This window comes from Lepisosteus oculatus, chromosome 3 (genome assembly GCF_040954835.1).
Source record: "Lepisosteus oculatus isolate fLepOcu1 chromosome 3, fLepOcu1.hap2, whole genome shotgun sequence".
Taxonomy (NCBI): Eukaryota; Metazoa; Chordata; class Actinopteri; order Semionotiformes; family Lepisosteidae; genus Lepisosteus; species Lepisosteus oculatus.
Window position 1 is genome coordinate 50632290 of NC_090698.1, and position 26844 is coordinate 50659133.

The window sequence follows — 26844 nt, forward strand, 5'->3', positions numbered from 1 at the left end:
CTTACCACCCATAGAGTGTAGACGGGCTTGGAGGACAGATAGGAGACCAGAATTAAAAGAGTGAAGGTTGCGAGGTGGGGAGTAGGACGATAGGAGCTCAGACAGGTACTGGGGTGTCAAGCCATGCAGAGCCTTATAGATGAGCGTGAGGATTTTGAAGTAGTAAACTTCAGGACAGGAGCAATGTGATGAAAGTAAAGTAGAGCATTACAGTAGTCAATTCGAGAGAAGACAAATGTGTTGATCAGCTTTTCAGCAACAGATAGCGATAACATAGGATGTACTCTAGTGATAATGCTAAAGTGAGATGAAGATGTTTTGACAATATGTTGCACATGTGGGTTGAATGTCAAGCCTGAATCAGATATCACCCACAAGTTTTTCACTTTAGACTTGTTACCATCTTAATCCCTCCTCTTAAGGACGTTCTGGCACTTTCTCATTTTTGATGATGTCATGCACCTGCCTCCAATCCTTATTTAAGCTGGGCACTCTTGCTACTCTGGGCTCTGCATCGGAAGACAGAGCCCTGCCTACCATCAAGTCGCCCTACATCCGCGGCTTGAGGGCATAGGCCTTCTACCGTGGTTAAACGCCTGGCCTCGTTATCCCGTTTTTATTCACCATCCCTCTACCGGATCCCGTTCTGGTTTTAAACTCTGTTTTGTCACATCTCGGCTTGATCACCCCATTTGGACTTTGGGACTTCGCCCCGGATTTCCCCCCTAGAATCCTTGGACTTGTTTGCCCTGGATACGCCCCCCGAGCCCCAGTTCACCATCATCACATCCCCCTGTCTGTCAACCCCTCCTGATCCTCGTCGTCTCCTCCCTGACTTCCTTTTCCACTTACTTCCAGATAATACCGTCTGCATAGGGTCCAGAACTACGCTTCGTGACAAGAATGAAGTAACAATTTACTGAAATAAAACGTGCCCCTAATTTTACTGAATGTCAAAGTTTAACTGAAATTCTGACTGTAGTCCTACTCTGTATATGAACCTTACCCTACTGTTTAAGTAGGAGGCTTTAAACAATATTCAGTAAAGCATTAATATCCAAGCCCTGTACTGGTAAAAGCAAAATCAAGTTTTTATGGATACATATCTGTGAAAAATATTGTTTTGTTTTTATGAATAAGGTTATAAATTAGTTTTACTAGACAAAAGTACAATGCTTATTTTTATATATATGTAATATATGATCACAATTACATAATATATTGACTATCACAATATTATATAGCAAAGTTTCAAATGATTTTCTCAGTCAAAACTATTCTTTACGCACAGTTTCTCATTTTTAACATACATTTTCTAGTGTACACATAAATAATTCTTTTTTGACTTTGCTTTTCAATTTTGCTACAGCTTTCTTACCCATTTTTTCAATGTATTCCATACATCTAAATTTTTGTTCTAACATGCATGGTTTCTTTTATTGAAAATCTTGTTTTTGATTCACAAGGGGTTTATGTTTTTACTTTAAACTCCTCCATTTTATTATTTATTACCTCTACAAATCTTCTAATAACAAATCTTCTCTTTTTGTTAAAGAGCATAACAAAAGTTATTATTATGCTCTATACTTGTTAGTATAAAACAGTTTCATTGAAAAATATTGTTTTGTTTATTTCTATCATTCACCAAGCCCAAAACACACAATCTACCAACAGTTACAAGTTTTAACTTTAAGGTATTTTACCTGAAACAATCAAAAGAATTAACTATGTCGTAAAATGGAAATAGTAAGATGTAACTAGTTGATTGGTTTGGTACCAACTTACCCTTTAAATAAATCCATTTTTAAACAGTGTGTTTTAAAACCATTTGTGAATCTAGTTATACATTATAAAGCTTTAATGAGGTAAAGTTAGGTTTAAAACAATGGTCATTTATTTGATTGTTTTGATCATCTGATTAAAACGAATTATTCACAGTGATATTAAAGTTTGTCTTTCTATATAAGGTTTGATTTTGATACTTTGATATTTAATTTTAATCTATGAATCTGGGTCTGTAGCTACCAGATTTCTGAAGGTCAGTGTTATTTGTTAATATAACATATGTCAGTGCTATAATTATTTAAATATTTTGACATTTATTATATACAGTATGAGCTGTTATTTGAGAATATTTGTGAAAAGATACTATTAACATTCATCATATACTAATTAACTATCAATTAATGGTATACCAAATACTGTTAAAATAAGTTACTGTTAAACCAAATACTGTTAAACTCAATTGTTCCCAAGAGTAAATGGGAATTCAAGAATAGTTCTTGAATTTTTTACTGTCATGTGAATGAATTGTAATTAGTTAAATTTTGGAGTGTCATTTTCAAAGTAATGTGATGGTTTAATAAAGGTTATTTCACTGTATTTTCATTTGTAGTATTAATATTAATAACTGAGTACCCGTGAGGAAATTATTCAAATAAATGTAACCAAAGAAGGACATACCAGAGCTGCTGATCTATAAAAGTACTGATATAATGCTTTTAATAACATAGAGGAAACAACAATAAGGTTGTCAATCTAATTGGTCGGGTGCAAAAGGTAAAAAAAACAAACTAGTATGACTGTTAATGAGCTATAGAAATGAGAATTCATATATTTGCTTCTTCCTGTGAGCAGATTACTTTAAAAACAAATACCAAAATGTACTTTGGTTGAAAACCATTTGCACCTTGGCACCAATGGGAGGGAATGTGTTGCCTTTATTTTACCCTGATAGTTTGAAACAAAATCTAAAATGCACATTAGGGCAATGTGTATTTTAATCAATAAAGGCAGCCCTTTCCTGTGAAATTAGAAGAATTTAATTTAGCAATAATCTTTATCAAAAGAATGAAACAACATCTGGTGTTAACTCACCTACAGTGTCACATGGCTCATCTTTGTGCACGCAGAAATCTTTCCTGAAATATGAAGACAAACTTAAGCAGTCCCAAAACAAAACTGCAATGATTATCTGACCCATTTACACATAATTTGTATGGCTCAGTGAACAACTACAAGGCTTCTTTATCTCCTTCAGTGGCACTGCACAGAAAGTGTATGGGATTAGCAAGGATGTTGTAACATTCATCTAGCCATAAAACTGATTTAAGGTTAATTGGGAGACAAAGTGCATTAAACACTAACATTTAAGGGTCAATGCTAAAGGCAGTGAACTTAATAAACAACAACCAATTGGAGTTCTGCTACAGTTCTCAGATGACATTAACCAGTGTACATGCCTTAAGTCACAGCAGAGGGGCAAATCAGAAAGCCACAATCAGGAAGTTCTTTCAGCAGCAATTTTTCTTATTGGCTTTGTGTTGATGTCAAGGGTCACATGCTGGTAAGACTGGGATCTAGCACAATATCTCCTCAATTCTCAATGTTCCCTGGATACATTTTTACAACCTTTTCACGTACATTTCATTTTTCTTTCCCCACAATATTAGAAATATAGAGTAAAGCGTGAAATGTCCCATTGAACAAAAAACAAAGTCTATTGGTTTTAAAATCAATATCAACATGTATCAGTACATTTCTTGGTCATAAGGGACAAAAGCTGTTAATAAGCTCAAGGAAATCATGTATCATGTAGCATTTTGGATGATAATAACATTGCGTCAAGAATTTCAGACATTTGAAATTCATAATTAACACATGGGCACCAAGAGCCACCATGAATTACTACTAAAAAGGTAATTAGGAAAGTATTTAAGAAAGTAAACATAATAGTAGAAACACCAAATGGGACCAAATCAAGCTGTTGCAGCATAAATCTTAATATTTGACGAAAGTGCTTTCTCACTCCTGCTCGATGCCAGCAGACCATTCCACAAAACCTCTCAAATATTTAATTTCTATTAAAATCTAAGGAACAGAGGTATCTACTGCACAACCGGATATAGGGTGATTTGATTTATTTCTCAAACTGGTTCCTTTGCCAATAGTTTCTGAGCATGCAAATAGCCATTATTGATGCCAATAGTTGTCACAGAAAATCATGAACATGATGGTGGAAAACATGGAGCTGTTAGCAGGCATGGAGACTTGACTGATTTGTTTATATTACTGCAAAGTCTATCGCGGGACACTAGAATGTTTTTGTTTAGACTACAAAAACTAATTTGATGTTGATGTTTAACACAACCCTCAAGGTATTTTTGCCAAGATATGTTTAAGCAGTTCCAAAATAATAATCCTTTTATTCAACCAGATCAGTCAGTAGACAGCAATGTTTCATGCCCATATAAGCAAAGCAGGTTAGGTCAAATTAAGTAGTCACTCTAATCTAACACATCTTAAATAGGTAATCAGTTCCTAAAAAAGATACACATCACAACAACAAAAAAAGCTGCAAACATATTAATATCAGAACTACTACAACTATTTAAAAGAATACACAAAGCATGTCAGCACAGAACTAACAGCAAAACAAATGTATTTTCTATAACATTTTCAAGATGCACAACTTGCACATTGTAGTGGGTAGCAAGCTAGAATGAGAATAAACAACTGCTCTATCCTTTGAATGTGACACCCATCCATCACAAGGCCATGGATAAATGGGATCATTTAGTATAACCAACTAAAACAAACCTGCATATCTTTGTGTGATCATAGGAAACCAAATCATTCAATGACAACCGATAGTGAATGCCCTCAGCAAAATAAAGTCAAAACTGTTATTTTTTCTTTAAAGTTTTTTTGATCATGACATTTCAATGATAAAGTATATTATAATATATCTTTTATCTTTTGGTAAATCAATGCATACATTGTATCATAATAAAATGGAAGCATACTGTATTTTGTGTTCAACATAGGGATTTCAAGTGTTTTAGTTTAAGTATATTTCAGAGCATAAAAGTCAGAGCTTGACTAGCTTGCATAAGTCAAGCAAAGCTTGACTTCTCCTTTGAGGCAATAACTGCATGCTACTCAAGCATGCAACCCAATCAACTCACTACACTATTTGTGTAATCATTTGAGATGTTTTGCTGAAGCCACTTTGAGTTCTTGCTCTTTCTTGGGATGTTCTGACATCATTTCTTAATAAGCAATTATGTAATTAATGTACTGTATTTACTCAATACTCAATTGGATAGAAATTCTGAGTTTGACTTGATGATCTGGAGATATTCAGATTAACTTCTTGATTGCATTGGCTCTATGTTTTGGATCATTGTAATGTATGATGAAGCACCATCCAATAAACATTTTCTTGTATATAAGCAGACAAAATGTTATGCTACAGTGTATGTAGACTTCAGAATTCCTTTTATTTTTGCTAGTGCTACATTGTTAATAAAAATGATTGAGCCAGTTCCAGTGGCAGCTGTGGATGCCAATTTGTCATTTCAATAGTTAGGACAAAGTCTGTTTAATGAGATGGGGTGACAAAATGTATAGGTACAGCACAGCACATTAAAAGTGTGTTTGCTGTAACTCGGCTGAATGATAAAATAGCAGCCTAATCATAAGGTTGAGGCTGACAGGACCACCATCCCCCTGCTTCATAGGGAATGAGCCAGGAAGTCGCTCTAAGGGTGAAGATGGGTAGGAGGGAGGTGTGTGAGAAAGATGAACAAAATGGTGCTTAGCCAAAATATTTATGTACAACAGCTGGCACAATTAAAATGTACATATTTCTATTTCTATTTTAAAAACGTCATTTGGCGGGGCACTACATGCAAATATTTTTAGTCTCCTCATGCCATCCTCACCCATTTTCAGAGCAATGGTTCGGCCGAAGGGAGTGCATGCATTCCAGTCTCCCTGGAATAACAACAACTTGTTTTGTGATAGTTTCGTACATTGTAAGAAATTTTCAGTGCTCTGCTACTGTGTTGTATTGTATTGTATAGCCTTCTCTTAATTTCTTCTTCCTTTTCCTTCAGTACTGAATAGGTGCTACTGATGGTATTTTAGGTGTTGATGTTTTAACAGTAATGAACAATTATTTTAGATATAATTTTTGTGACAGTTTAACTAGTTTATAATTTTTTATTAATCTTTTGTATTTAATTAATATATTGGGTATATATTTCAAATATATAGGGTATATATTACAAAAACCTGCATACAAATGGAAACAAATTCAATACTATTCCTAAAATATACCTCTGATATGTTGTAGGTTGTGTTCATTAGGCCATCTTAATCATAACATTTACCCTGTACTTGTCACAGTACCTGACTAGTAAAAAACCCTGATACAAAAGAGTCTCACCTGATACCAAAATATGTACACATAATGGTGCTTAGTGATACCATTATGTATATATATAGGTATGAAGTGAAACCCATTTGTTCAGTTTTTTCAAACCCTTGATATTTATTTATGAATAACAATCATAGCTCTGATTACCATGAGATCTGATTAGGTCACTTATCAATAGTAATAAAGAATGCCTTAATATATTGTCATGAATTAACGAATAACATTTTAATATTTTTTAATATTTTTTTTTACTCTTAATTATAATGAATATAATCAACACCATAGCCAGCAAGTGCTTCCCCATACCTTGTGATAAGTATAGCAGTATCAACAGATGGTAGGTCATCCCTCCATCTTGTAGAAAAATCGACATGGATGTTCTTCCTACCAAACTCTTCCTGTTGCCACTTACAGAAGCTCTCCAGCATCTTTTCCCCATGATGGCCAATGTACATGTCTGTCTGTGAAAAAAAGTGTGGATTAAAATCATACACAAATGATTTGAAAAGGTTAGGGAAACAGCAAATATACTGTATAGCTGATGTTTTTACAAATTTAGAATTCAATTTTCCTGTTTTTTTGTGATACACACATAACATTTCGAATAGCCAGTTGCTTATTTTTCACGTGTCAGCTCATATCTATAAACCCCACAACCAGACTAAGCCGAAAATGAGGCAGTTATACAGTATTGTGTTATACAGTTATACAGTATTATACTAATGGTGTTATACAATACTGTATAACTGCCTCATTTCGTATAACTACTGTATAACTTACTGTATAACTACCTCATAATACAGTTATACAGTATTATACAGTACACAGACACTTTGATTGACAATGGGTATTTAAGGAGGCTGGAGACAGAACCAACTGATTCAATGTCATTAGTCACCACAAGCAAGATCAGAATTCTCAGAATATTTAAACATGTCAAGGCAAAAGGTTTTCAACCTCTTAAATTTATTTCAATTTCAATTATAGCATCAGAAGAAGTGTAATTTAAAGAAGTGTCTTCTCTATATTATCAAAGCTGATGAAACATCAACAAAGTAATGATTGCTGGGGTGTGACCAATTTTAAACTGTGTATCTGTAAAAAGAAAATGCAATTTCAGTGGGCAGATTTGTTTTTGTTGTATCTGTAATGTAAAATTTCATTATATCTACAAATATGGTTTCTTCCAATACAGTCATTATTTTTTAGTATTAGTAAATGCCAGTACATTATAATTAAATTGATTTTTAGAGACCAGACTTAATATTTGTCATATAATATAATACACAAATCGTTTCACCATATCATAATCCATTCTTTGTCAGCTTTTGACCACTATATACGGCATTATATGTGTTAAAGCCATTATTAAATGTTTCCTGTGTTCCTAAGAGGCAAAATAAATATTTAAAAATACAGTACTTACCGGTGTTTCCTGAAGTAGCACAAGCTTGGTCAATCGAATGTTAATTTGGATGCCAAGGCTCTTATGTTGAAATAGGTTAAAAACCTAGAAATAAACATATTTAAAGCTCAGTATTTTGTTCTCATAGTTATTTAATTTAATCCAAATTTTCATAAAAAATATACACCTTCAAAAACAAAAACCCAAAGCATTTTAGCCAGACATCTCTACCATTTCTGTTTACAACCTTAAAGAACCCTAAATATCTGTTCTTTATTTTCTTTTTGCAGCTTATATTTAATACTCATTCAAGTTTCAACTTTTACTTCTTTTGACTTAATAAATATAAGACTCCTGCCACATTTGCTTAATGACACAAGAACTAGTACATTACTATGATGATACAGTATATGCAATATGGTTTTCTAAACCATAGACCTTAGGGATTACTACTGTATGTCTTCTGAATTTTGCTCTAGTTTAGTTCTTAATTACAGGCCAATTGATTTCAATTTCATGGTTGGGGCAAATTTTAAATTAGCCTTTAGTGCCCTGTACATTTTTAATGCAAATTGCGATTAGTATCAACCCTGTGCCAGATTCTGAGTTTCAAAACTCCTCCATTCAGATCTTTTGTTTGAAGTGCAAGATATTTGACCCCTGCAGAAATAAAAAATAAGGGGAGTATTTGATACATTGTCGTTGTTACCTCTGTGTGTTCCTCATAAGTTAAAAACCTAAAGTATTATGTTGAGGAGAGGCTGCTGAAGGTGTGAATGCTGGCATTGTTATTAACAGACACAGTGGTACCCAAGGCACAGGGCTGGGGACCACCACACTAAGTGATACTGCTGACTAATATGATTAAAGTTATAAAATACAAGCAATTAAAATGAAAACTACCTTTATGTAATTGCTTTAACTAATGGACAACACTTCATATTGCAACCAATATATAGTTATATGACCACTCTTGTGAGTTTTAAGGTAGTATTACAGGTTCATTATGTTCTATATATGAAGATCTCTGCTATTAAAACTCAAAACCCATATTGTATCACCAAGTTCAAATTCATTCAAAGAATACTTCCCTCTGTAACACTGTGAACCACTTACATCAAGTAGAAAAAGGGTTCAGTTTAATCATTACTTTCAGTTGATTATATGACTTAATGAACCAAATAAGAATTTGGTGAAAACACTTTAGTTCTATAACACCTCATTATATGAGAACAAAAATCAAAATTGTTTAATCATAATCTCGTTGGGCTAATATTATTGCTTTTTTTGCCAGCACAATAGATAAGCCTCATTAAAACTCAGCAGGTATCCTTGAACATTAAGCTCCTGAGGCTGTGGCCTTTGCTAGTATAATAGTCACATATACTTTACTTGAGTTTCACATTTCCTTTAGCTACTGTACCTAACTTAAAGGAAAAGGAAAACTTGTAAGGAAAAGAGTAAAATCTTGTAAAGGAAGTTGGCAGTTATGTTTATATACTACTGTACATTCCCTACAAAATTAATCAACTTCTTAATCTCAGCTTGTTAAAAGTTGGTAAAATTAATTATTCTATGCCTTGATCTAGAAATAATGTGCTGAACTGGGTGCATTTCTTTAAATAACAGTAATTACTGTTTAAATTGTAATAATAAATTAATTGTGGTAATAATGATACCTATCCTAATCTATTATATGTACTGTACAGTAAATTTTGTAATACATATATTCTGAACACAAATAAATTTCCATGGACTAAATACTGCAGACTTGAGAAATAAAGATAGTAACTCATTGTATAAAGAGAAAAGATGAATTAAAGAAGCACTAGTAGATCCCACTTGTGTGTACATATCCATAAACATTTATACAAATTATTTACGTTGAGTGCTTCCCACGCTGGGGAGTGTGTAAAGTTTGTAAATTCCCCTTGTGGGATGTGGATTATCAACTTGACATTCCAACAAATAACTTTATGGGTAACTAAACAAAAAATGAGTTACACTACACTGCTGATTTCATTTCTTAGCACTTATGGTCTAATAATGTGTATGTCTTAACTAGACAATCATTTTTTAGGTTTAGAAGTGATATTGTGAACAAAAACATGTGACACAAGGTTGACAGATAATAATAAACTGTTGGATATAAATTATGATAAATGACACAAAGCGTCTGAGCTAAAAATAGCCACTTGAGGAGTGCAAAAAGGACCATCAAAAGTACACATATGAATAACAAATGTGAAATTGAGGATGAAACACCAGCTAAGACAAAAGTCAAATGTTTCCCATACAGTCTTTAAAGGTTTCTAACATTAAAGTGTTAAAATATAATTTCTTTATAAAAGCTCACCATATTCATAATTGTGAGAATGAATCTTTTAGCAGCTTCTGGTCCATAGTAGCTGACCATGGCAGGATCAGCGACAACTAAGGTCTCCACGTTATAATCTTGAGGTACTTTATAGGAGTATCTTTTTCCTCTTCCATTTTCTGTCAATTTTCTGTTCTTATTTTTCTGTTTTTCTGCAAGATGAAAAAATAATTATGAAATTCCCATCTAAACTAGTAAGAGGTATAATATATAATTAAACTATATTTATTCCAAGTTATAACTACTGGGTGCATCAGTAAAATCAAGAATTGATAGGCTGTTTAATTAAATAATTCAAAAACAATAGCCAGCTTCAAGATCCTGTGACTACAGCTAAATCATCTTAGAAAGAACTGGATTCACATGTATAAAAAAATGACAATTTTACTTACAAAATAATTCAAAACAATATATTGTATAATTTGATATACAATACGTTCAAAATAAATATGACATGAAATCAATAAAATAGCAACAGTTCAAAGGAATTGTGCTGGAAGCACATTAAATTTACAAATTAAAGGCTAAATATGAGTGACTGCGATTACTCATGTAATCGCAGAAAGCTATGTGTCTGCTCCTCTCCAGACTGACTTTAAAACAGAAATATATTTTGTCTAAATAAAAAAACACTAAAACAGTGAATGAAGCTTTCCTTGAAAGACAAAAGCTTTTGCAACAGCAATCAGAAACAATTAAGTGAGTGTTGTTCCATTAACACTTTGTAAATTGAATTTAAAGAAAGTTCAGCTATTACTCTAACACTGCTGCTAAGGCCTAAACCAATGCCTTTTGTGATAAGTACAGTATATTGGTGTGGGCTATAATTTAATATTTATTGTATAAAATTACTGTACTACAACTTTAACTGTATCCAAGTGAGGGTGGTACCTACCTTTTTATTTAGTGAAATGATGAATATATTATGTTACACTATATTTGGATATGTTCTGAAATATACAATATTTTTCATTTTCTCACTACACTTAAAATACTTTTTTTTAATTTTTCTTAAACATACAAGTAATGTTTAATAGTTATTAAAAGATAACAAAATTAGTTTACATATTAAATATGTGTAAATATACACACAAGTATGCATATATATGAATACTTTAAATGTTCATACAATTTCAATATATGCCCAATACAACATATACTGTACCATTCAAAAATGGCACAATATTGTTTAATCTGCTCACAGAGAAAGAGAAGGCCATTTTCAGCCGGGAAACTTTTTTTCTAGCAAAGTCTTTATTTTTTTTCCTAATAGTTGTTATTAGCCATCACAAGGAAAAATATATCTTCAATGTCATTGGCTTAAATAACCTTACTCTTAAACAGGAGTTTCACTCAGGATTTACAATAGCAATAATGTGGACTGATTGCAGAATTTAATTGACAATAATAAGCAAAAGTGTATCAAGTCTCCTTTGAAACTGATGTTGCACAAACAGTAGTTAAAGTCTTTATCACATTCCTTTTCTCCTCTAGGACAATTAAGTATAATTTTAGAAAAAGGCATTTCAGCTGCTGTTGATGTCAACAGAACTGGTTGACCTTGCATTGAAGTTTGCATAACATAAATGTTTTGTCATTCTTCCTTACATAATAAAAATTGCTTTACTGGTGCAGCCTTCATTTCAACCTACTCTATCTTGTACTTTCTAGCTAGCGATGACATTTTCTCTAAGAACATTAAACCTTTCCTTAGAGAAAAAGGAGTTTTATCCATTCCCTGCCATAGTGAGACATCACCTCGTAGAATTAAAAGCTGTAGACATCTGGAAGGAGTTTCCAGTATGTGAAACAAAGTTCTTATTGTGAGCTGATTTACAGCTCCTAAGAAGACCCATGATGGGATCAGGGCCTATGAGTGTCAATAACCAGGTTTCTGTGGTGGATCAAATTTTACTTTAAATTGGCATTCTAAGAGAAATCACATGCAAAAAGAAAGATAATAAAAGAAAGTGTGCTGGTGCTTTATACTGCAGTCTCACAACTCCAGGATGCTGAGCTAAATCTCCATGCTGTAGATAAACCCAGTTTAATTAAAAAAAACAAAATAGTATATATAATATTACAAACAATATATAATATACAAAATATAATAGTATATAATACCCAATTTTTATTTTTCTATATAAAGTACAGAGAGATTAAGTTGAGTTAAACCTATGAACAAATGTTTATTAATAATCTGTATAAAAGGTGAAAGACAGAACCGTGCCCCTTCTTGTGTGATGGAGACTGCCTGGTTACTAACAAAATGATTGAAGCCAGACTGTCAATAAAAGTAGCTGTCTTTAGAATAAAATGTTCTGTTTCAACAATCAGCACACTAGTTCAGAGAGACAAGCAAAATTTGAGGGCCAGTCCGCATCCCAGAAGGAAGAGGGTCACCATGCTGGGACTGTCACATCCATCTGCATCGTTGCTCTCAGATTACATTGACTACAGTACAAATAATTCCAGGAAGAATCAACTCAAGCATCCGCAGGGTAACTATCACTCATTTTCTACATAAAACACATATGTGTATGCAAGCACATTTTAGATGGAAGCAATTTAGATGTCACATGTTGGGAGTTTGTTTTTGTAGGTCACAGAATATTCGAGTTAGTGGCTGAGAGGATGGTAAAGTGTTTTATTCTTCACTTAATGCCACTTTGTCCTCAAAGGACCTCACCATGAGGTGGATCCCTGTACGCGGTTTCAGCAGTGTGAAAAGGTATGAGCTTTATCTTAACTGGCAAAATAGTCAAATAAAATATATTGAGGCCTCTGTAAAATATGGCTAATGGTATAAAACATGTCTAGTAGTATTATTCACTGTCCCAGAACATACCATTCATATTGTTTGATCAACAAATATACCATATTCAATCTACTGCTTTAAAGCTAGACGTATTGAATAACATGTACATTTTTCTATTAAAGTTTGCAACTTTTTTATTTTTTTGTTATATGTGTGTTTTTCACATCTCGACTCATAGCCACACCCAAGGCAAAATGAGGAAATGTTGGCTGACCCCACTGACCAGCCCACATTTAGCCTCTCATATTTTAGCATGTTACACATGACAGAGTTCCATATCTCAGGTCCAGCACTGATTGGAATACAGGTGGGTAACTTGCCTACACCACAAGCCTGGAATGGCCGGAAACTAAGACAGTCCTGGCTGACTTGTCTCACCCTGCTCACATGACTCAGGCGATACCTGAATCACAGAACTGAACTTGTGCTCGAGTAAGTGCCTTTACTTGTTGAGCCAATCAGGGGCCCTCATATGTCAGAGAATCATATGTCAGAAAACTTGCAAGAAATTGTAGTGATAAGCTTTCTTTTATGTTACAGAACATCAGAGAGATCAGTACCAAGATACAGCACACTGTATGACAATGTGTAAATCAGGCTTTCTTGTTTAGCAAATTCCAAATCAAACCAATAAACTGTAATCAGTCAGTATAGAAAAAAACACACCAGTTAATTTGTTATTTTGTTGGCAATGTGGTGGCTCTGTGGCTAAGGATCTATGCCTGTGGCTGGAAGGTTGCCGGGTTCATATCCCGCGGCTGGCAAAGGGATCCTACTCTGCTGGGCCCCTGAGCAAGGCCCTTAACCCCAACAGCTCCAGAGGCCTGTATAAATGGCTATCCCTGTGGTCTGATCCCAAGCTTCTCTCCCTGTCTGTGTGTCTCATGGAGAGCAAGCTGGGGTATGTGAAAAGACAAATTCCTAATACAAGAAATTGTATATGGCTAATAAAGTGATCTTATTCTTTTGTAATATGGTTAGATCAAGAAAGGATGTGTACACTAAAATACTGTCTTCACAGTCAAAAACCCCAGTCAAAATGTACCAAAGACAGCAAACTGACAGTATTTCCCAGAACAGTGCAGTGTGGATAATGTCAAGGTAACATAAACACATACAGTACATACACTTCAATGTCAACATTTCTAATGCATAGCATCTTTGCAAGTATTTTCATGTAAAACTTGAATGTTTTTATGTTTTGTCAGTTTTTATCAATGTATACAATAAAAAGAAATAGGAAAAATGTTTCTATACTTGAAAAGAAGTTCAGTGTTTTGATTATTTTCAATGGTCCATATTGAATTTCCTACTATTCATTTAACTAAGCAGGTATGAGATTCTTCTTCAATTACATGATGTAATGTTTAATTGCATGAATGTCTATAGGAATGTGTAATGATATGCCAGATGTAAATGGAAGAATTGAATAATCTTGTGTAAAAAACAAAACTGTCTCATTATGATACTTCACGGAAGGCTCTTGGATAGCATTTTAATCAAGATGTTTTAATTTGACAACCACTTTATCTGCATTTCAAAGACCCTTATACTTTAGCGAGAAGTGCACTCATTCAGTAATCAGGATATTATTCTTTGAAATTTGTTTAATTCTCATCAAATGTCACAAGCTGGGCAACCAAAACACAGATTTTTAGAACATTATCCCAGTGATTGGATGTTTTTTTTTTTTTAGAAAAGTTTAATTAAGGCACTAACAAAAAAAAAATGAATCCGAATCAGGATGATTCATTTGCTAATTTAAAAAATAACATAAAACATAAATTTCATTTATTTCCTAGTTTTACTAAATAAAACAATAACTAATCTTTTCTATAATAATAGTAATAAGAATGTCACCTTTATCCATGCACTGTAAATGTATAGTAATTTACATACCAGGCAGAATGCCACAATAGTCTTGTGTGTTCTGTCTCACTGTTTTCTCTTCCATAGAGCGTTTTCTCCTGTAGACACGGTGAGCATGGCCTGTTATAGCCAGTGTGTCATTCAGAGGTTCAATAAACAAAAAGTCCTCATTCACCTGAATAAACCCCATCTGGAAAATAAAGAATATTCACATAAAGTATTAAATAGCATTCTTAAATCAGCCAATGCTAAACATTTGAGAAAATATTATTATACAGTACTTAATGATAAAAATGCAAGCTGGCACAGTGGCCCACTGGGGCCCTGGGATCAATTCTAGACATGTTCTGCATGGAGTTTGGATGTACAGTATAGTATGCCCTGTGTTTTCATAGTTTTACCATGGGAGTTCCGATTTACATACTATATCAGTAAGTTGATCAACTTTTGCAAAAAAATTGGCCCTAGGGCAAGAATATCATGTCTGTATTTGTGTCTGTCTGCCCAGTGATGGACTGGCGTCCCATCCAGGGTGCAACCTGCCTTCCACCTGTTGCTTGCAGGGACTGGCCCCGACTTCCCCGCGACCCCAAATTGGATGCAGCAGTTACAAAACGGATGGATAAAAATGTATTTTTATCATTATTAAAATCATTATTCAAATCTGCAATCTTTATTTCTTTTGCCTGTATTTCAATATTGAATTCAAGAAGAAATAATTATTTTTAAAATAAACTATAATATAAACATTTTCACAGGTTCAGATTAAGCTTTTTTCTTGTGTTATGTACCTTGCTATTTTTTTCTGCTTTGAACAACAAGGTACAGGCCTTAAAGTCCATAGGCAATGCAGTATATTCAACTCAATTATGTGCTTAAATCACTGTTGGAAGCAAGGGGGAGTTAAATGTCTATGTTCCAAGTGTTCCAAGTGACTAAATTGAACTTCTGTTAAAATATGGTCTGGTTGGTTTGGACGAGTTTAGGACTTAGGTGACTTCAGCATGTATACAGTCCAAAGTGAAAAATCATGTTAAAAAAATGTAATGCTAAATACTGTATGTGGGTTTATGTAATTTCCAGTGTTTCAGCTCCATTCGTACTAAACTTTCTTAATTTAAAGCCCGGAAGCTCAGTGGTTGGTTGTGCTTGTTAATACCCTCTTAAGCAAGGGAAACCGAATGTTTTTTTTTTTCTTGCGGTCTACCACAAAACACTATACAAAGAACATTAAAGGTTTTCTTTATTCCAGCTTCCACACACTGTAATTGTTAGTACTAAAATAAAATGCTTACTTTTCTTTAGCCAATGTCATTAGGATAGGATGAAACATATTTTAATAATTAAAAAAACGTTTTAAAGCCAAAAACAAGTCTGCATGGGACCTTACTGGAGTGTTTTTCATTGACTGTTTGTTAATGAAGTTCACTAGCATTGCGGTCATGCTGGTTTTGTTTATTTGTTGCCAGAAATTGTCAGTTTCTAGGTTACTCAATAAAACAAATCTAAATCCTGGACAGAGCTTCTTCATTGTCTTTTTTCACCTCATTGACTGGAGAGTTTGTTTTCAAATCTTCTTGACTTCCCTGATGACTTCAGGGATAAGATATGTCACAGAAATATATCTTAAACACATGCCTTTGTCTCTTCAATCTTTGTCATACAAGAAATGTCATCTTGTATAAATTTTCTAGTGCATAAAAGGTAAAACTCAGGACATGCTAGTACAACATAAATGATCTCACATCCTGACTATAGGCTTGATATTGATTGGGGTTACTTTAATAACATCACCATCCTAAAGAAGAGAAGCCAACACTGAGTGGGCTTCAGGTAAAAACACACTGCTTGGCAGATTCTGTCTCTTTGAAATGCATAAGGTATTAACATACCTTTGAAAACTTGCAATTATTTAATTTGAATAGTAAAATGATTTATTTCATTTGTAGATTACTGAAATACTTAAAACAGCATTGACTTTTCATTTCTAATCCCCTGTCCACACATGATTAATGGCGTAGCCAGGACTACAGCAAACATTCATATAAATGTCTTGAGAAATCTAGCTTGCAGATGTTTCAACTGGAAAGTCAGGAACAACATAACATGAAAAAATGTTTTATATTTAAATCAACCTCTGTTATCAAAAAGCAGTTTGTTCTTGTTAAGGGTTACGGACAACTGAAGCCTGTCCTGGAAGCATGTCTTTGGAAGGTGGGAGGAAACCAGAGTGCTAGGAGAAAACATGGATAGATGATGTGAACTTGGACTCCAGTCCAAAACTGTATCCATGACACTAAAGCTGAGAGGCAGCAGTGCTGTCCACCACTTCACCACCATATTTTTTAAAATGAAACATTTTTCTTATATTAAAAACTGTCAAACCAAATAATATTGTAGAGATATTTTAAATAGCAATTAGATAAAAATACAACTTTCTAAGGGGAAAATCCTAACACCTATGTGTTACTGTGCTTTGTTCTTCTTTGAAAGATATCATTGTGTTTGTTGAAAACATTTAACATTACTGCAACAACTGTACGTGTATAATGTAGTACAGTATGTTGTGCACTTTGTTTCAGATCTGCAGAATTTCCATCAACTTCCAGGAGCTGTCATGAGCCTTAGGAAACTTAAACAGGCCCAGAAATTTACATTACAGGTCAGTTAATACAAATAACAAGCCCACACAACCTTCTCCTGCCGTGCACAAGTAGAATTACCAAATTTCAATGCCACTTTCAATAACTTAAATGATCTATAATCAAGTATTCATGAGGCAGTAAAGACAAAGCACAGTAAGTAATCCCTAAATACCTAAGAGAATTACCTGATGTCTGAAAGGAATATTACTGAGATTAGTTACTTTAAAACCTGTGGAGAAGGCTTATTTATTCAAAATTCATTTAATACTCAGAACATCAAAAGACTAAACAGTAGATCATTTCTGTAATTAAAAGAAGCTCATTAAGTTTGGAACCTGACTAACACTCAATTTTATTTAACTGCTCAACTTTATTTAGCATATTCCAAAGGATATAGACACCTGTACACATGATATATGCCTTACTAAGAACACTTTGTCATGGTGTGTTGTAAGAGCAACAGTTGAAAAGAATATAAGTTAGTTCTCAATGCTGAAAGTAAACTTGTAAAAGAGCAAGTAATAGGTTTATTCCATGCTGAAAAAAAGAAGAAAGAAAACACAACGTTTCGGCCATGGAGCCTTCTTCAGGTGTGAGAGAGACAGGGCAGTAGGCAAAGGTAAAGTAGCGGGAGAACAAAGGCTGAGAGAGAGGAGGAGCGAGAGGTGGGAGCACAGAACAGAAAGAGAGGCCAATCAAGAGGTGTGAAGGTCAAAGTCAGCTGCTATGAACATGTGAGCATCTTAAAGGTCTTCCTTTCAAAACATATACAGTACAAGTCCATTTCTCAAAGTTGGGTATGCTCATAATAAATTAAAGATGGCTTTAAAAATTAAAAATGTTTCATAAATTATAAATGGAATGGCAAGCTTGGTTTCTTCTCACCCAAACTCAAAGATGCTAAGATGCTGTAATAGTAGAAAACACTTATATAGGCTTTGATACTTATGCCCATCCAGCTATTTTCTAACTGCTTCTTCCAATTCAGGGTCACAGTAGAGTGAGAGCCTATCCTGGCAAGCAATGGGTACAAGGCAGGGTACACCCTGGATGGGACACCAGTCCACTGCAAGGCAGACACACAGATATAACACACATACTATATGCATACGCACTCACAAAGGGTCCATTTTCCCCAGAAATCAATTAACCTACCACTGTGTTTTTGGACTGTGGGTGGAAACCAGAGCACCCAGAAGAAATTACAATATAGAATATACAATGAACATACAATATACAAAATCCACACAGATACAGTATCCCCCCTAGCCTGGAATTGAACCCAGGGCCCCAGTGCTGAGAGGCAGTAATGGTAAACAGTGCTCCACCCTTAGACTTATATACTTATTCAATTTCCTTTAATTATATTTTTATTCTTGTCATTTTTATTCCTTAACCTATGCCTAATAGGACCTTGGATAAAAAGTAAGAAAAAAAGCTTCTTCAGACTGATAGATCTCACAGAAATTCACTGGATATTCAAAAAAGATAATACAACAGAGGTTGTACTTTGCTTGCATTTAACTTATCACTTTATATGAATACTCAAGTATTTTCCAATGAACTAGACAAAGTACATAAAAACAGCATTAAACAACCAACTGGAAAGCGATATCTGCAACAGTTAATTGATTCTGGTGCACTGCAAGTAAGTGTAGTTTTTGACATATTGAAGTTGCATTTCACCAGTATATTTAGGTGCCTATATACATTAAACTCCTACTTGGAAATTAAATGCAGTTGCTTTGGACTGCAGAGGAATCAGGAGTTGTACAACTGTCAACAGATTTGAGTTCTTATTGTACGTATGGTATGTAGATCACAGAAATTGTAAACTCAAAGGAACATGCAAATAGCATTTATACTACTATATTTCTAAAGCTTAAAAAGAGATCAAAAGTCAAAGGCTGTAAAACCATAAAAGTGTAACTTTATAGCCTGTCATAACCTGTCTTAGCACATGGATGTGACCTAGTGGCCACCTAGAGGGAGAAAAAAATCAATGAGTTACACTTTCACTGAAGAAACAATCTACAAAATGTCAGACATCTTCAAGCACTACAAAACACACATTTTAAAGCTGTCTTTAAATAGTAGATGATTTCATTTGCTTATATTTAATCTATATTCTTGATTGTATAAAAAAGAATCGCTATGCTTTATTTATATACTATAATGTGCAGTGTTTCCAAGTGCTTTGAGATATTATAAAATGAATATCATTTCTATTCAAGCGTTCTAAGGTACTGTAACATGTACTTACACAATACATTAAATTAACACTTCTGATTAGTATCTGTCATAAGACTGAATGTGTCAGTTTCTCCTTTTTTGTTTTGGACATATTCACTCATTCATCATCTGCAGTCACTTTCATCCTACATGATAAGCCAGTACAGGGCACAAGGTGATACCACCTGATTTTAAAGACAGCTTTTCAAAACAAAATAATATTTTGTGTGAATAAAAAATCAAAACTAATTGATCAATTACTTAAGACTGAAAGAACATATCATTAGACCAATTAAAACAGAAACCAAAGAACTGCAGTGACCTAAACCCTGATTTTATTCAAACTGACCTAATCTGTTTTTTTTCATAGCCCAAACTAAGAAAATAATTATAAAATCTATTCTGACACTTCCCAAACTTCAAAATATTTAAACAATTGTAGTTTCAAAATAAATTAGGACATCGTTGTAGTTTTATCAACTGAGGAATAAAGCAGAATGTGAAAAAGAACCCATCCACATTTAAAATGTATTCTTTTTGCTGTTCAGTACAGAGGGGTGCTGCTTTAAGTTAATGCAAGTCAGTGATTCAAGTCAAAAGTCTTGGGAAGATGTCCAAACCTTGAAAACCACAGGAGCTCACTATAAACCTCAGGAGGTCACTAATGATTGTACACTGAGGCTTTTATATGATTTTACATTGTCTATGTGCCCATGATCCAAAACTCTTCACAGCATTTCATGCCCCTGCAGCATTCATTTGATAATATTGCAATTTGCTCTAAAATGCAGCTATTCACACCTGTAACATTTAAGGTACTTTGCCTTAATTAAGATCAACAAACATGCCAAGCAATCCAGATCCCCTGCTGTTTGAAGCTGAAAAATATGAGCAAAGAATTAGGTAACTTATGTAAACTCCTCAACCTGTGTCTAAGACTGCTGTGTAGAAACTGGGCAGCTGGCTTTGTGAGGTCTGCAAGGTATTATAAAGTGTTCCATTCATATAAATGCAGTGACTGTGGGTATAATTGCTTTGCCTAGTCTTACACAGACATTGAGCTAAAGTTTTGCAGGCAGCTGCACACCAAGTTTCTGGAAAAAGAGTAGTTATTAAATTGATTATCCTTTAGGCTACTGCTGTTACTGGTTAGGCTGCTATAGGTATATGTGCATCAGAGTTACAGTTTAAAACAACAAAAATCATGCTTGTATTTTTTATTAGTTCATTTTAATCCACAGAAGAAACTGTGGTAAACACTCAAACAATGAAGCACTTTTTCCACAGTCATGCTGTGTACAAATCCTTTAAAACACATCAAAAAGAAGATACTAATTAAAAATATGTAAGTTTTTCATTTGTTCCTGTATGGCTAACCTTGCTTAATCAATATCACCTGCATTGGGGTCAAAACACACTAGGTTTTGGGAAGCTGTCCTCCACGTAATCAATTTAGAACAACATCCCTTCTATTAAACGATTTGAAGGTTTGCCATTGTAGTAAATCAACAGGACTCGGTGTTGGCTGGTAAATGCTTAAGTAATAATACATGGGTTCAAGTACTGTAATACTTGTTTCTATTGCACTAAACCAGCTCTCTTGGCCACAGTCTGATTGTATAATAAAAGCACAGGATCCTCACAGGAAACCCCAGTACTGGTATCTGGTGGATATCACTTTCTTTGAGCCTGTGGAGACCTGCCTCAGTTTTTTCCTTTGTACCAATTACCACTGATGTGAAAAGAACAGTCATCAAGTTTCAGCTAGTGAGTGAGCTTTACCTAGCAGAAAACACTGGGCTATTTTTGTTATCCCTCCAGCAGTATCCTTCTTAAAAGAACCTAAGTAGAAAGAGAATAAAAGTCTAGGATTCCTGTAGTGAAAGAGGCTGAACAAGCTACTGTAGCCTTATTCAGATATGTAATTTAAGTTCACTGATGTGAATGTAAAACTAATAATTATTTCCAAAAGAAACCACACAAATAATACAAATTAAGTAAGGGGAATAACTCAATTATTCGTGACTATTTATTTGACATTGTGCTAAATCTCAACATTTTCGGGTATTTATGTGTGTTAAGTATGGATTTGAAAGCCATTTCTAAGTTCATTGAAAATAAAACACACACCTTGTGTCTTTCCACATCTAATGGTATTGGGTAAAATGATCTGTTAAATTAACAGCATAACTGATACTTTCCTGAATTAAGTACACGTCTCTCTTGTACCGTAACGTACAGTACGGTCCTTCATGCATACATAATGTGAAAGATCACTAGCTACGAGAATAAGAAATAATATAATATTGTGGTGTGGGGATAAAACCAACACAATTTTCGAAAACTACAACCTGTCAAAATTCTTCATGAACGAAAGGGTTATATTTACCAGCCCGACGCAGGTGCTGAAGGAGGCAATGGATTCTGCGTAATTGAGAACAGTCCCGCTGTAATAACATGATCTTTCTGTGCTAGAGGAGGAAGGAACTGGTGAATTGTGCAGAGACGCCTTTCGTGCTTTAAGTCGTTTTTCTACCATGAATTTCTGGGATAGAAATCGGCTGTCTCTTTTTAGAATGAGATACAAATCCTTGCCAAAAGCTGGGATTTTGAGCCTCAGAGCCGAGGAAGCGAGCGTTTGCGGTCCTGGAGGTTCCCAGTGGTATAACTCTTGAGATTCGTATTCTTCCCAGTTGGAAATGGAGCGGACCTCCCGAGAGCTGCTGCCAGCACTGGCGTCTCTCTCCTGACCGTCTGATCTCTCAGGAATCGGCGGACTCGTGTCTGGTAAAACCTCCGGGAAAACTATATCGGACTCTGAATCCTGGAAGAACTGTAAACCTGAACAAATAAGAAAGTGTGAAAATAACAACTGTGTCGGGATCGGGTAGAAAGCATTTAATTATTTTAGTAGTAAAAAAAATATTTTAATATCGGATGTTGTAAGGATGTATTGAAGAGTCGTTCAAAGACTCTTCTAGTAGCTACACCAGGTGGCACGTCACCTGCTTATTGGTCCTTTTCCCCAGATTCCTTAGTGGATGAAATATAATGTTCTTCATGACTTCCTAACTCACTATCACAATTTGGTTTATGTAAATTTTATAAAAAGTTTTGCACTTCCATTAAATATATTCAGAAAAAATGTATAAATGCATAAATAAATGTAGGTATTTACCTGTTGCCGTCAAAAAACACAATTGATACAAAATGCTGCAAAGGCTGCTTAGATGCATAGTCCCTACAGCTGTTCAGGGCAGCTTTCTTAAATCAACTTGATGTTATGAGTAACAATGCCGAAATCCTTCAAAGAAGTTCGCTTTCCCACAAACGTACACAAAATTATGTGTTATTTGTGTGCTGTCTGTTGGTTTTTACATCCATATCCCGGTAACTGCAGTTCTTTTTTCCTCTGACATGAGATTTAAGTTTCCGAATGAATGAGCTTGAGTCCCGCGGAGTAAAACTCAGAAGTCAGCACAGAATTAGAGCCGAGAATAGTAGAGGAGAGAAAGGGACAGAGTGAGTGAGAGAGAGATCGGTACAGATCACATACAGTGCAGTATGTAGGATGTATATAGAACACAGTGAGCAGTAGAGAGCACTAGAGCACCCAGACATGCCCTATACAGTATACCGTTATGCCTGGCCTCAAGTAGAGAATCGTTAGATGCTTATAGAATTAGTACAGATAGGTGGGAAGGTGGGTGGAGGCTAATTTCCAGTCAGCCTATTTCCATAATATATGAGTTGACACAAAATGTAAGTACTATGTAAAGCACTGTAGCAAATCTGCCGTTAAACACTTTATGTATTAAAATTTTAAAATCACCTTAATAAATTTATAGAAAGGTAAATTTTGACAAAAAGTGTGAAAACGTCGTTTTTATTACTTTTACAAAGAAAGCGTGAGAGGATTCGTTCCAATTTACGGATAAAAGCTATCGAGAGTCCTTTGAGAACAAGGAGTTAGTTTGCCCCTTAGTTTGCATTGTGGGAATTAAGAAAATGCACAGCAATAATATTTCCAAGCCCATGTATCTTAACATAAGACATATTGCACATATTTCAGAAATACAAGTACAGCCCTGTTAGCCACTGTGATAGCACTTTCTTACTTTTAAACTGGGCAACTATTTTTCGTAAGTGCTGTATTTTGGTATCTGTCATTTCCTGTTCTGTTTTTAAAATAAAAATGTGTTAACATCCATATAGTTAATCTTATCCCTCATGTCAGAATTTTATTTTCATTTTTAATTAACGTAAACATACTGTAGTAATGTGTGGGGATATCTCTTCAATTGATCACATTTAGAATAATGAAAAAAGCTTTGGAATTTAAAACGAATGTTCGTGAAAAAGACAAATATCTCCCACTTCCACTCGCTTAAACAGACCTATCAGGTTTCAAACACACCTTCCCCGGTGTTTATAGCTTTGCATCCCTCCTCCACCCCATTAGTGCCCTTGCAACAGCTCCGTGACTTAACTTCCAGAAAGGCACCGGTGGCCTCAACCTTACAGTTTACATCTGCTTCTATTGTAGATCACGTTACGTTTATTCGGGATCCGTGAATACACAGAATATTGCTTATGCAATAATGGTTGCAGTCAGAGTTACTGGATAATAAATAGGAGAATAAGAACCCTTAGAACCGTTGCTTCAAATATACTAGGGTAATATCTGCTATAATGCAAAAGGACGATAGAAAAACAAGGCATTTACATGAACTGTGCTCTGATACAGCAGATAATCATTAAATTGTCACTGATATAATTCAGTAACTACAGCAGTCCTGCAGTCTTTGCATTTTCACTGATTTCTTGCAGTATTCTTTCTGTTTTTTTTTGTCTAGTGCTACTGAACATAGAGCCTTAAAAACACTGGCAGATAGTTTCCTGTCTTTTAAAACCTGCACATGAGACATCAAAGTACCTCCCGTGTACTAAGACCCCCTCTGAAGGTCTGATGAATTTGATACGCTTACAATACTCCAGCGGCATTCCTACCATTTTTACAGAAGACGTCCAGTAGGCCAGAGCCAGCATGATGACTGTTGGCACAAAGACTTAATGGCCTTTTTGTGCTGTCTTGTGATACAAGTTGTCCCTTAAGATGTGGGTTTTAAGATAACACGTTTATTGAGAACACAACTATGTAAGATACACAGTATGGGCAACAATTATCATCCTCTTCATCAATAAAATTATGTAATACATTCCATAACAAATGCTATATGCTTTGTTTACACCAATGAATATGACACAAACACATACTCCTGTGACCTTTAAGACATCTTTAAATACAATCAGGGAATACAATTATGTGTATGATATGAGCACCAACATTTACTTAGTGTTTCCACGTTCTCTACTGTAATGACACTCTCACAAACATCAGCCGTTGGTTTAATTTAATGTAGTTTTGTGAGAAGAAACCAAGCTTATTATTAAATAACCTTTAATTCACATTGATATGAGTCTTCCCAGCAACTCAAGGTAAGTGAGTAGTCAATTTAGAGTTCTTGAAAAACAAATCAATCACACTAATCAAATTTAATTGACTCATCATCAGGTATTATTTTGTCATCATTGTCATCAGTTTAACTGATTAAACATCAGTTAATCTTCTTTACACATATATAAATCTAAGACTGTTTTTGTGCTACACACCTATCTGGGTTAACTGTGAGCTTAACAAACAATGGAAACAATTTCAGTAGAAGATCTCCAAATAACTGCATCTCTGTGTAAAGATGGGAAAATATTGGATACAAAGAGAGCCAAACAAAGCAAAGCACAATATCTCAGCTTTTTGCACAACAGTGAATTAGAGGTTGTTATACAGTATGCTTTTTAAGAACTGCAGAAGAATGAGTACACAGGGGACAAACATGATGCTAGGTAGTGATATTATCACACCCAAGCTGATGTATTCACTATTTTGGACATTATATTTAGAAGTTTTGATTAATAAATCCCTTTGGCTTTTTGTTTGTTGTCAAAAGGGGCCTAAAGCTAATGTGCTTTAAACATTATAATGGAGATGGAAGTGTCAGTGGGGGCACAGGCATTCTGACAATCCAGTCTAGCTCTTAACCACTAAAGTACTGTTTGTTAGTACGGAACATGGAGGACACAACTTTGCAAATGAATTGTCAAATCTATCAGCACCCTTGAGTGCTTTGCAAGCATATATCTGCCATCCCTTCATGCTTTAAACCACTGGAACATGAGTGGGCTGTCTTCCTGGATCTCTCTGATTTATGTATTAGAAATAAGCTCCAGACATGCATTTATGAATTATTTTAGATCTATTGAATTACCAGAAATGTTTCAAAATTCGATGTGGACTGATTAAAAGCAACACACATTACCCATTTTATATTGAAAAATGAACTGCTATTAATAATGCAATAAAAATTTTTCCAGTTAGCTTAGTATGGTAAACTGATTTGTACCACGCATGAGTGAAATTATTCTTGTGTCATTTAGAATATGCTATAAAATAATTATGAATACTTTATGTATTATTTACTTGCATAGTGTTGTAAAGATTTCAGGAAGAATCGTGTTTAGTAATACACTAAGACTGTCCAGGGGCAAATTGTATGAACTAAGCTGTAAACCAGAAGTACAGTACCCAGCTGTGGTCCTCAAAGCAACTCCTGTCCCGCAGGTTTTGTAGGTTTCTTTAAACCATTGGTTTCTTAAGAATATGGAAAGGCTTCAACTTGTCAAATTAGGCAAACAATGAGTTCAATCAGCTAATTAAGGATTCAGGTATAAAGAAAACCAGAAACTCTCTGGCCCTCCAGGTATGGACGTGTAAACCCCTGCTGTAAGAACAAAAAGCAAAAGGGGTTTTATACAAAAAGGTAGTATTTCAAAACGTTAACAATTAAACATATCCAGAGCATTGAAAGGAAGGACTGCTTTGCATCTTAGTTTTATCACTATCTAAATCCTCCACTATTTTTTAGATAAAAAATATTTACTTCACAACAAGTCTGTTTCCGATTAACATTAAATACACTGAAGGAGTGATTTTTGCCTGAGTTATTTTTTTTCTTTTTGTGATGTCATACTGGGAGTCCCTGGTGTTGCTGTTAAATAACCATGTTATGTGATGTGCGAGGTGACTTTTGTCTCTGAGAGATAACATGTCTCTAGGCCTGACATACTTGGCTGAGGACAAAAGGGGAGCAGTACATTCCCATGAGTTAGCAAGGAAAAATCAGGTCAGGCTGAGCCTCCAGACTTTATTTTAACAAG

At 34.6% G+C, this 26844-nt stretch overlaps 1 protein-coding gene across 1 annotated transcript in view; it reads right to left on the reverse strand.

The window, feature by feature from the left end:
- LOC102694857 (A disintegrin and metalloproteinase with thrombospondin motifs 19) overlaps nt 1-23201 on the reverse strand; it is a 119589-nt gene extending 96388 nt beyond the window's left edge. The window contains exons 1-7 of the mRNA XM_015366082.2: nt 22748-23201; nt 21959-22410; nt 14723-14882; nt 9985-10157; nt 7650-7733; nt 6530-6684; nt 2878-2921 (exon numbers count right to left, since the gene is read on the reverse strand). Of these exons, the coding sequence (XP_015221568.1) occupies nt 2878-2921; nt 6530-6684; nt 7650-7733; nt 9985-10157; nt 14723-14882; nt 21959-22410; nt 22748-22805 (1126 nt within the window). The 5' untranslated portion in view covers nt 22806-23201. The remainder of the gene's footprint in view (nt 1-2877; nt 2922-6529; nt 6685-7649; nt 7734-9984; nt 10158-14722; nt 14883-21958; nt 22411-22747) is intronic.
- Between the last annotated feature and the right edge of the window lie 3643 nt (nt 23202-26844).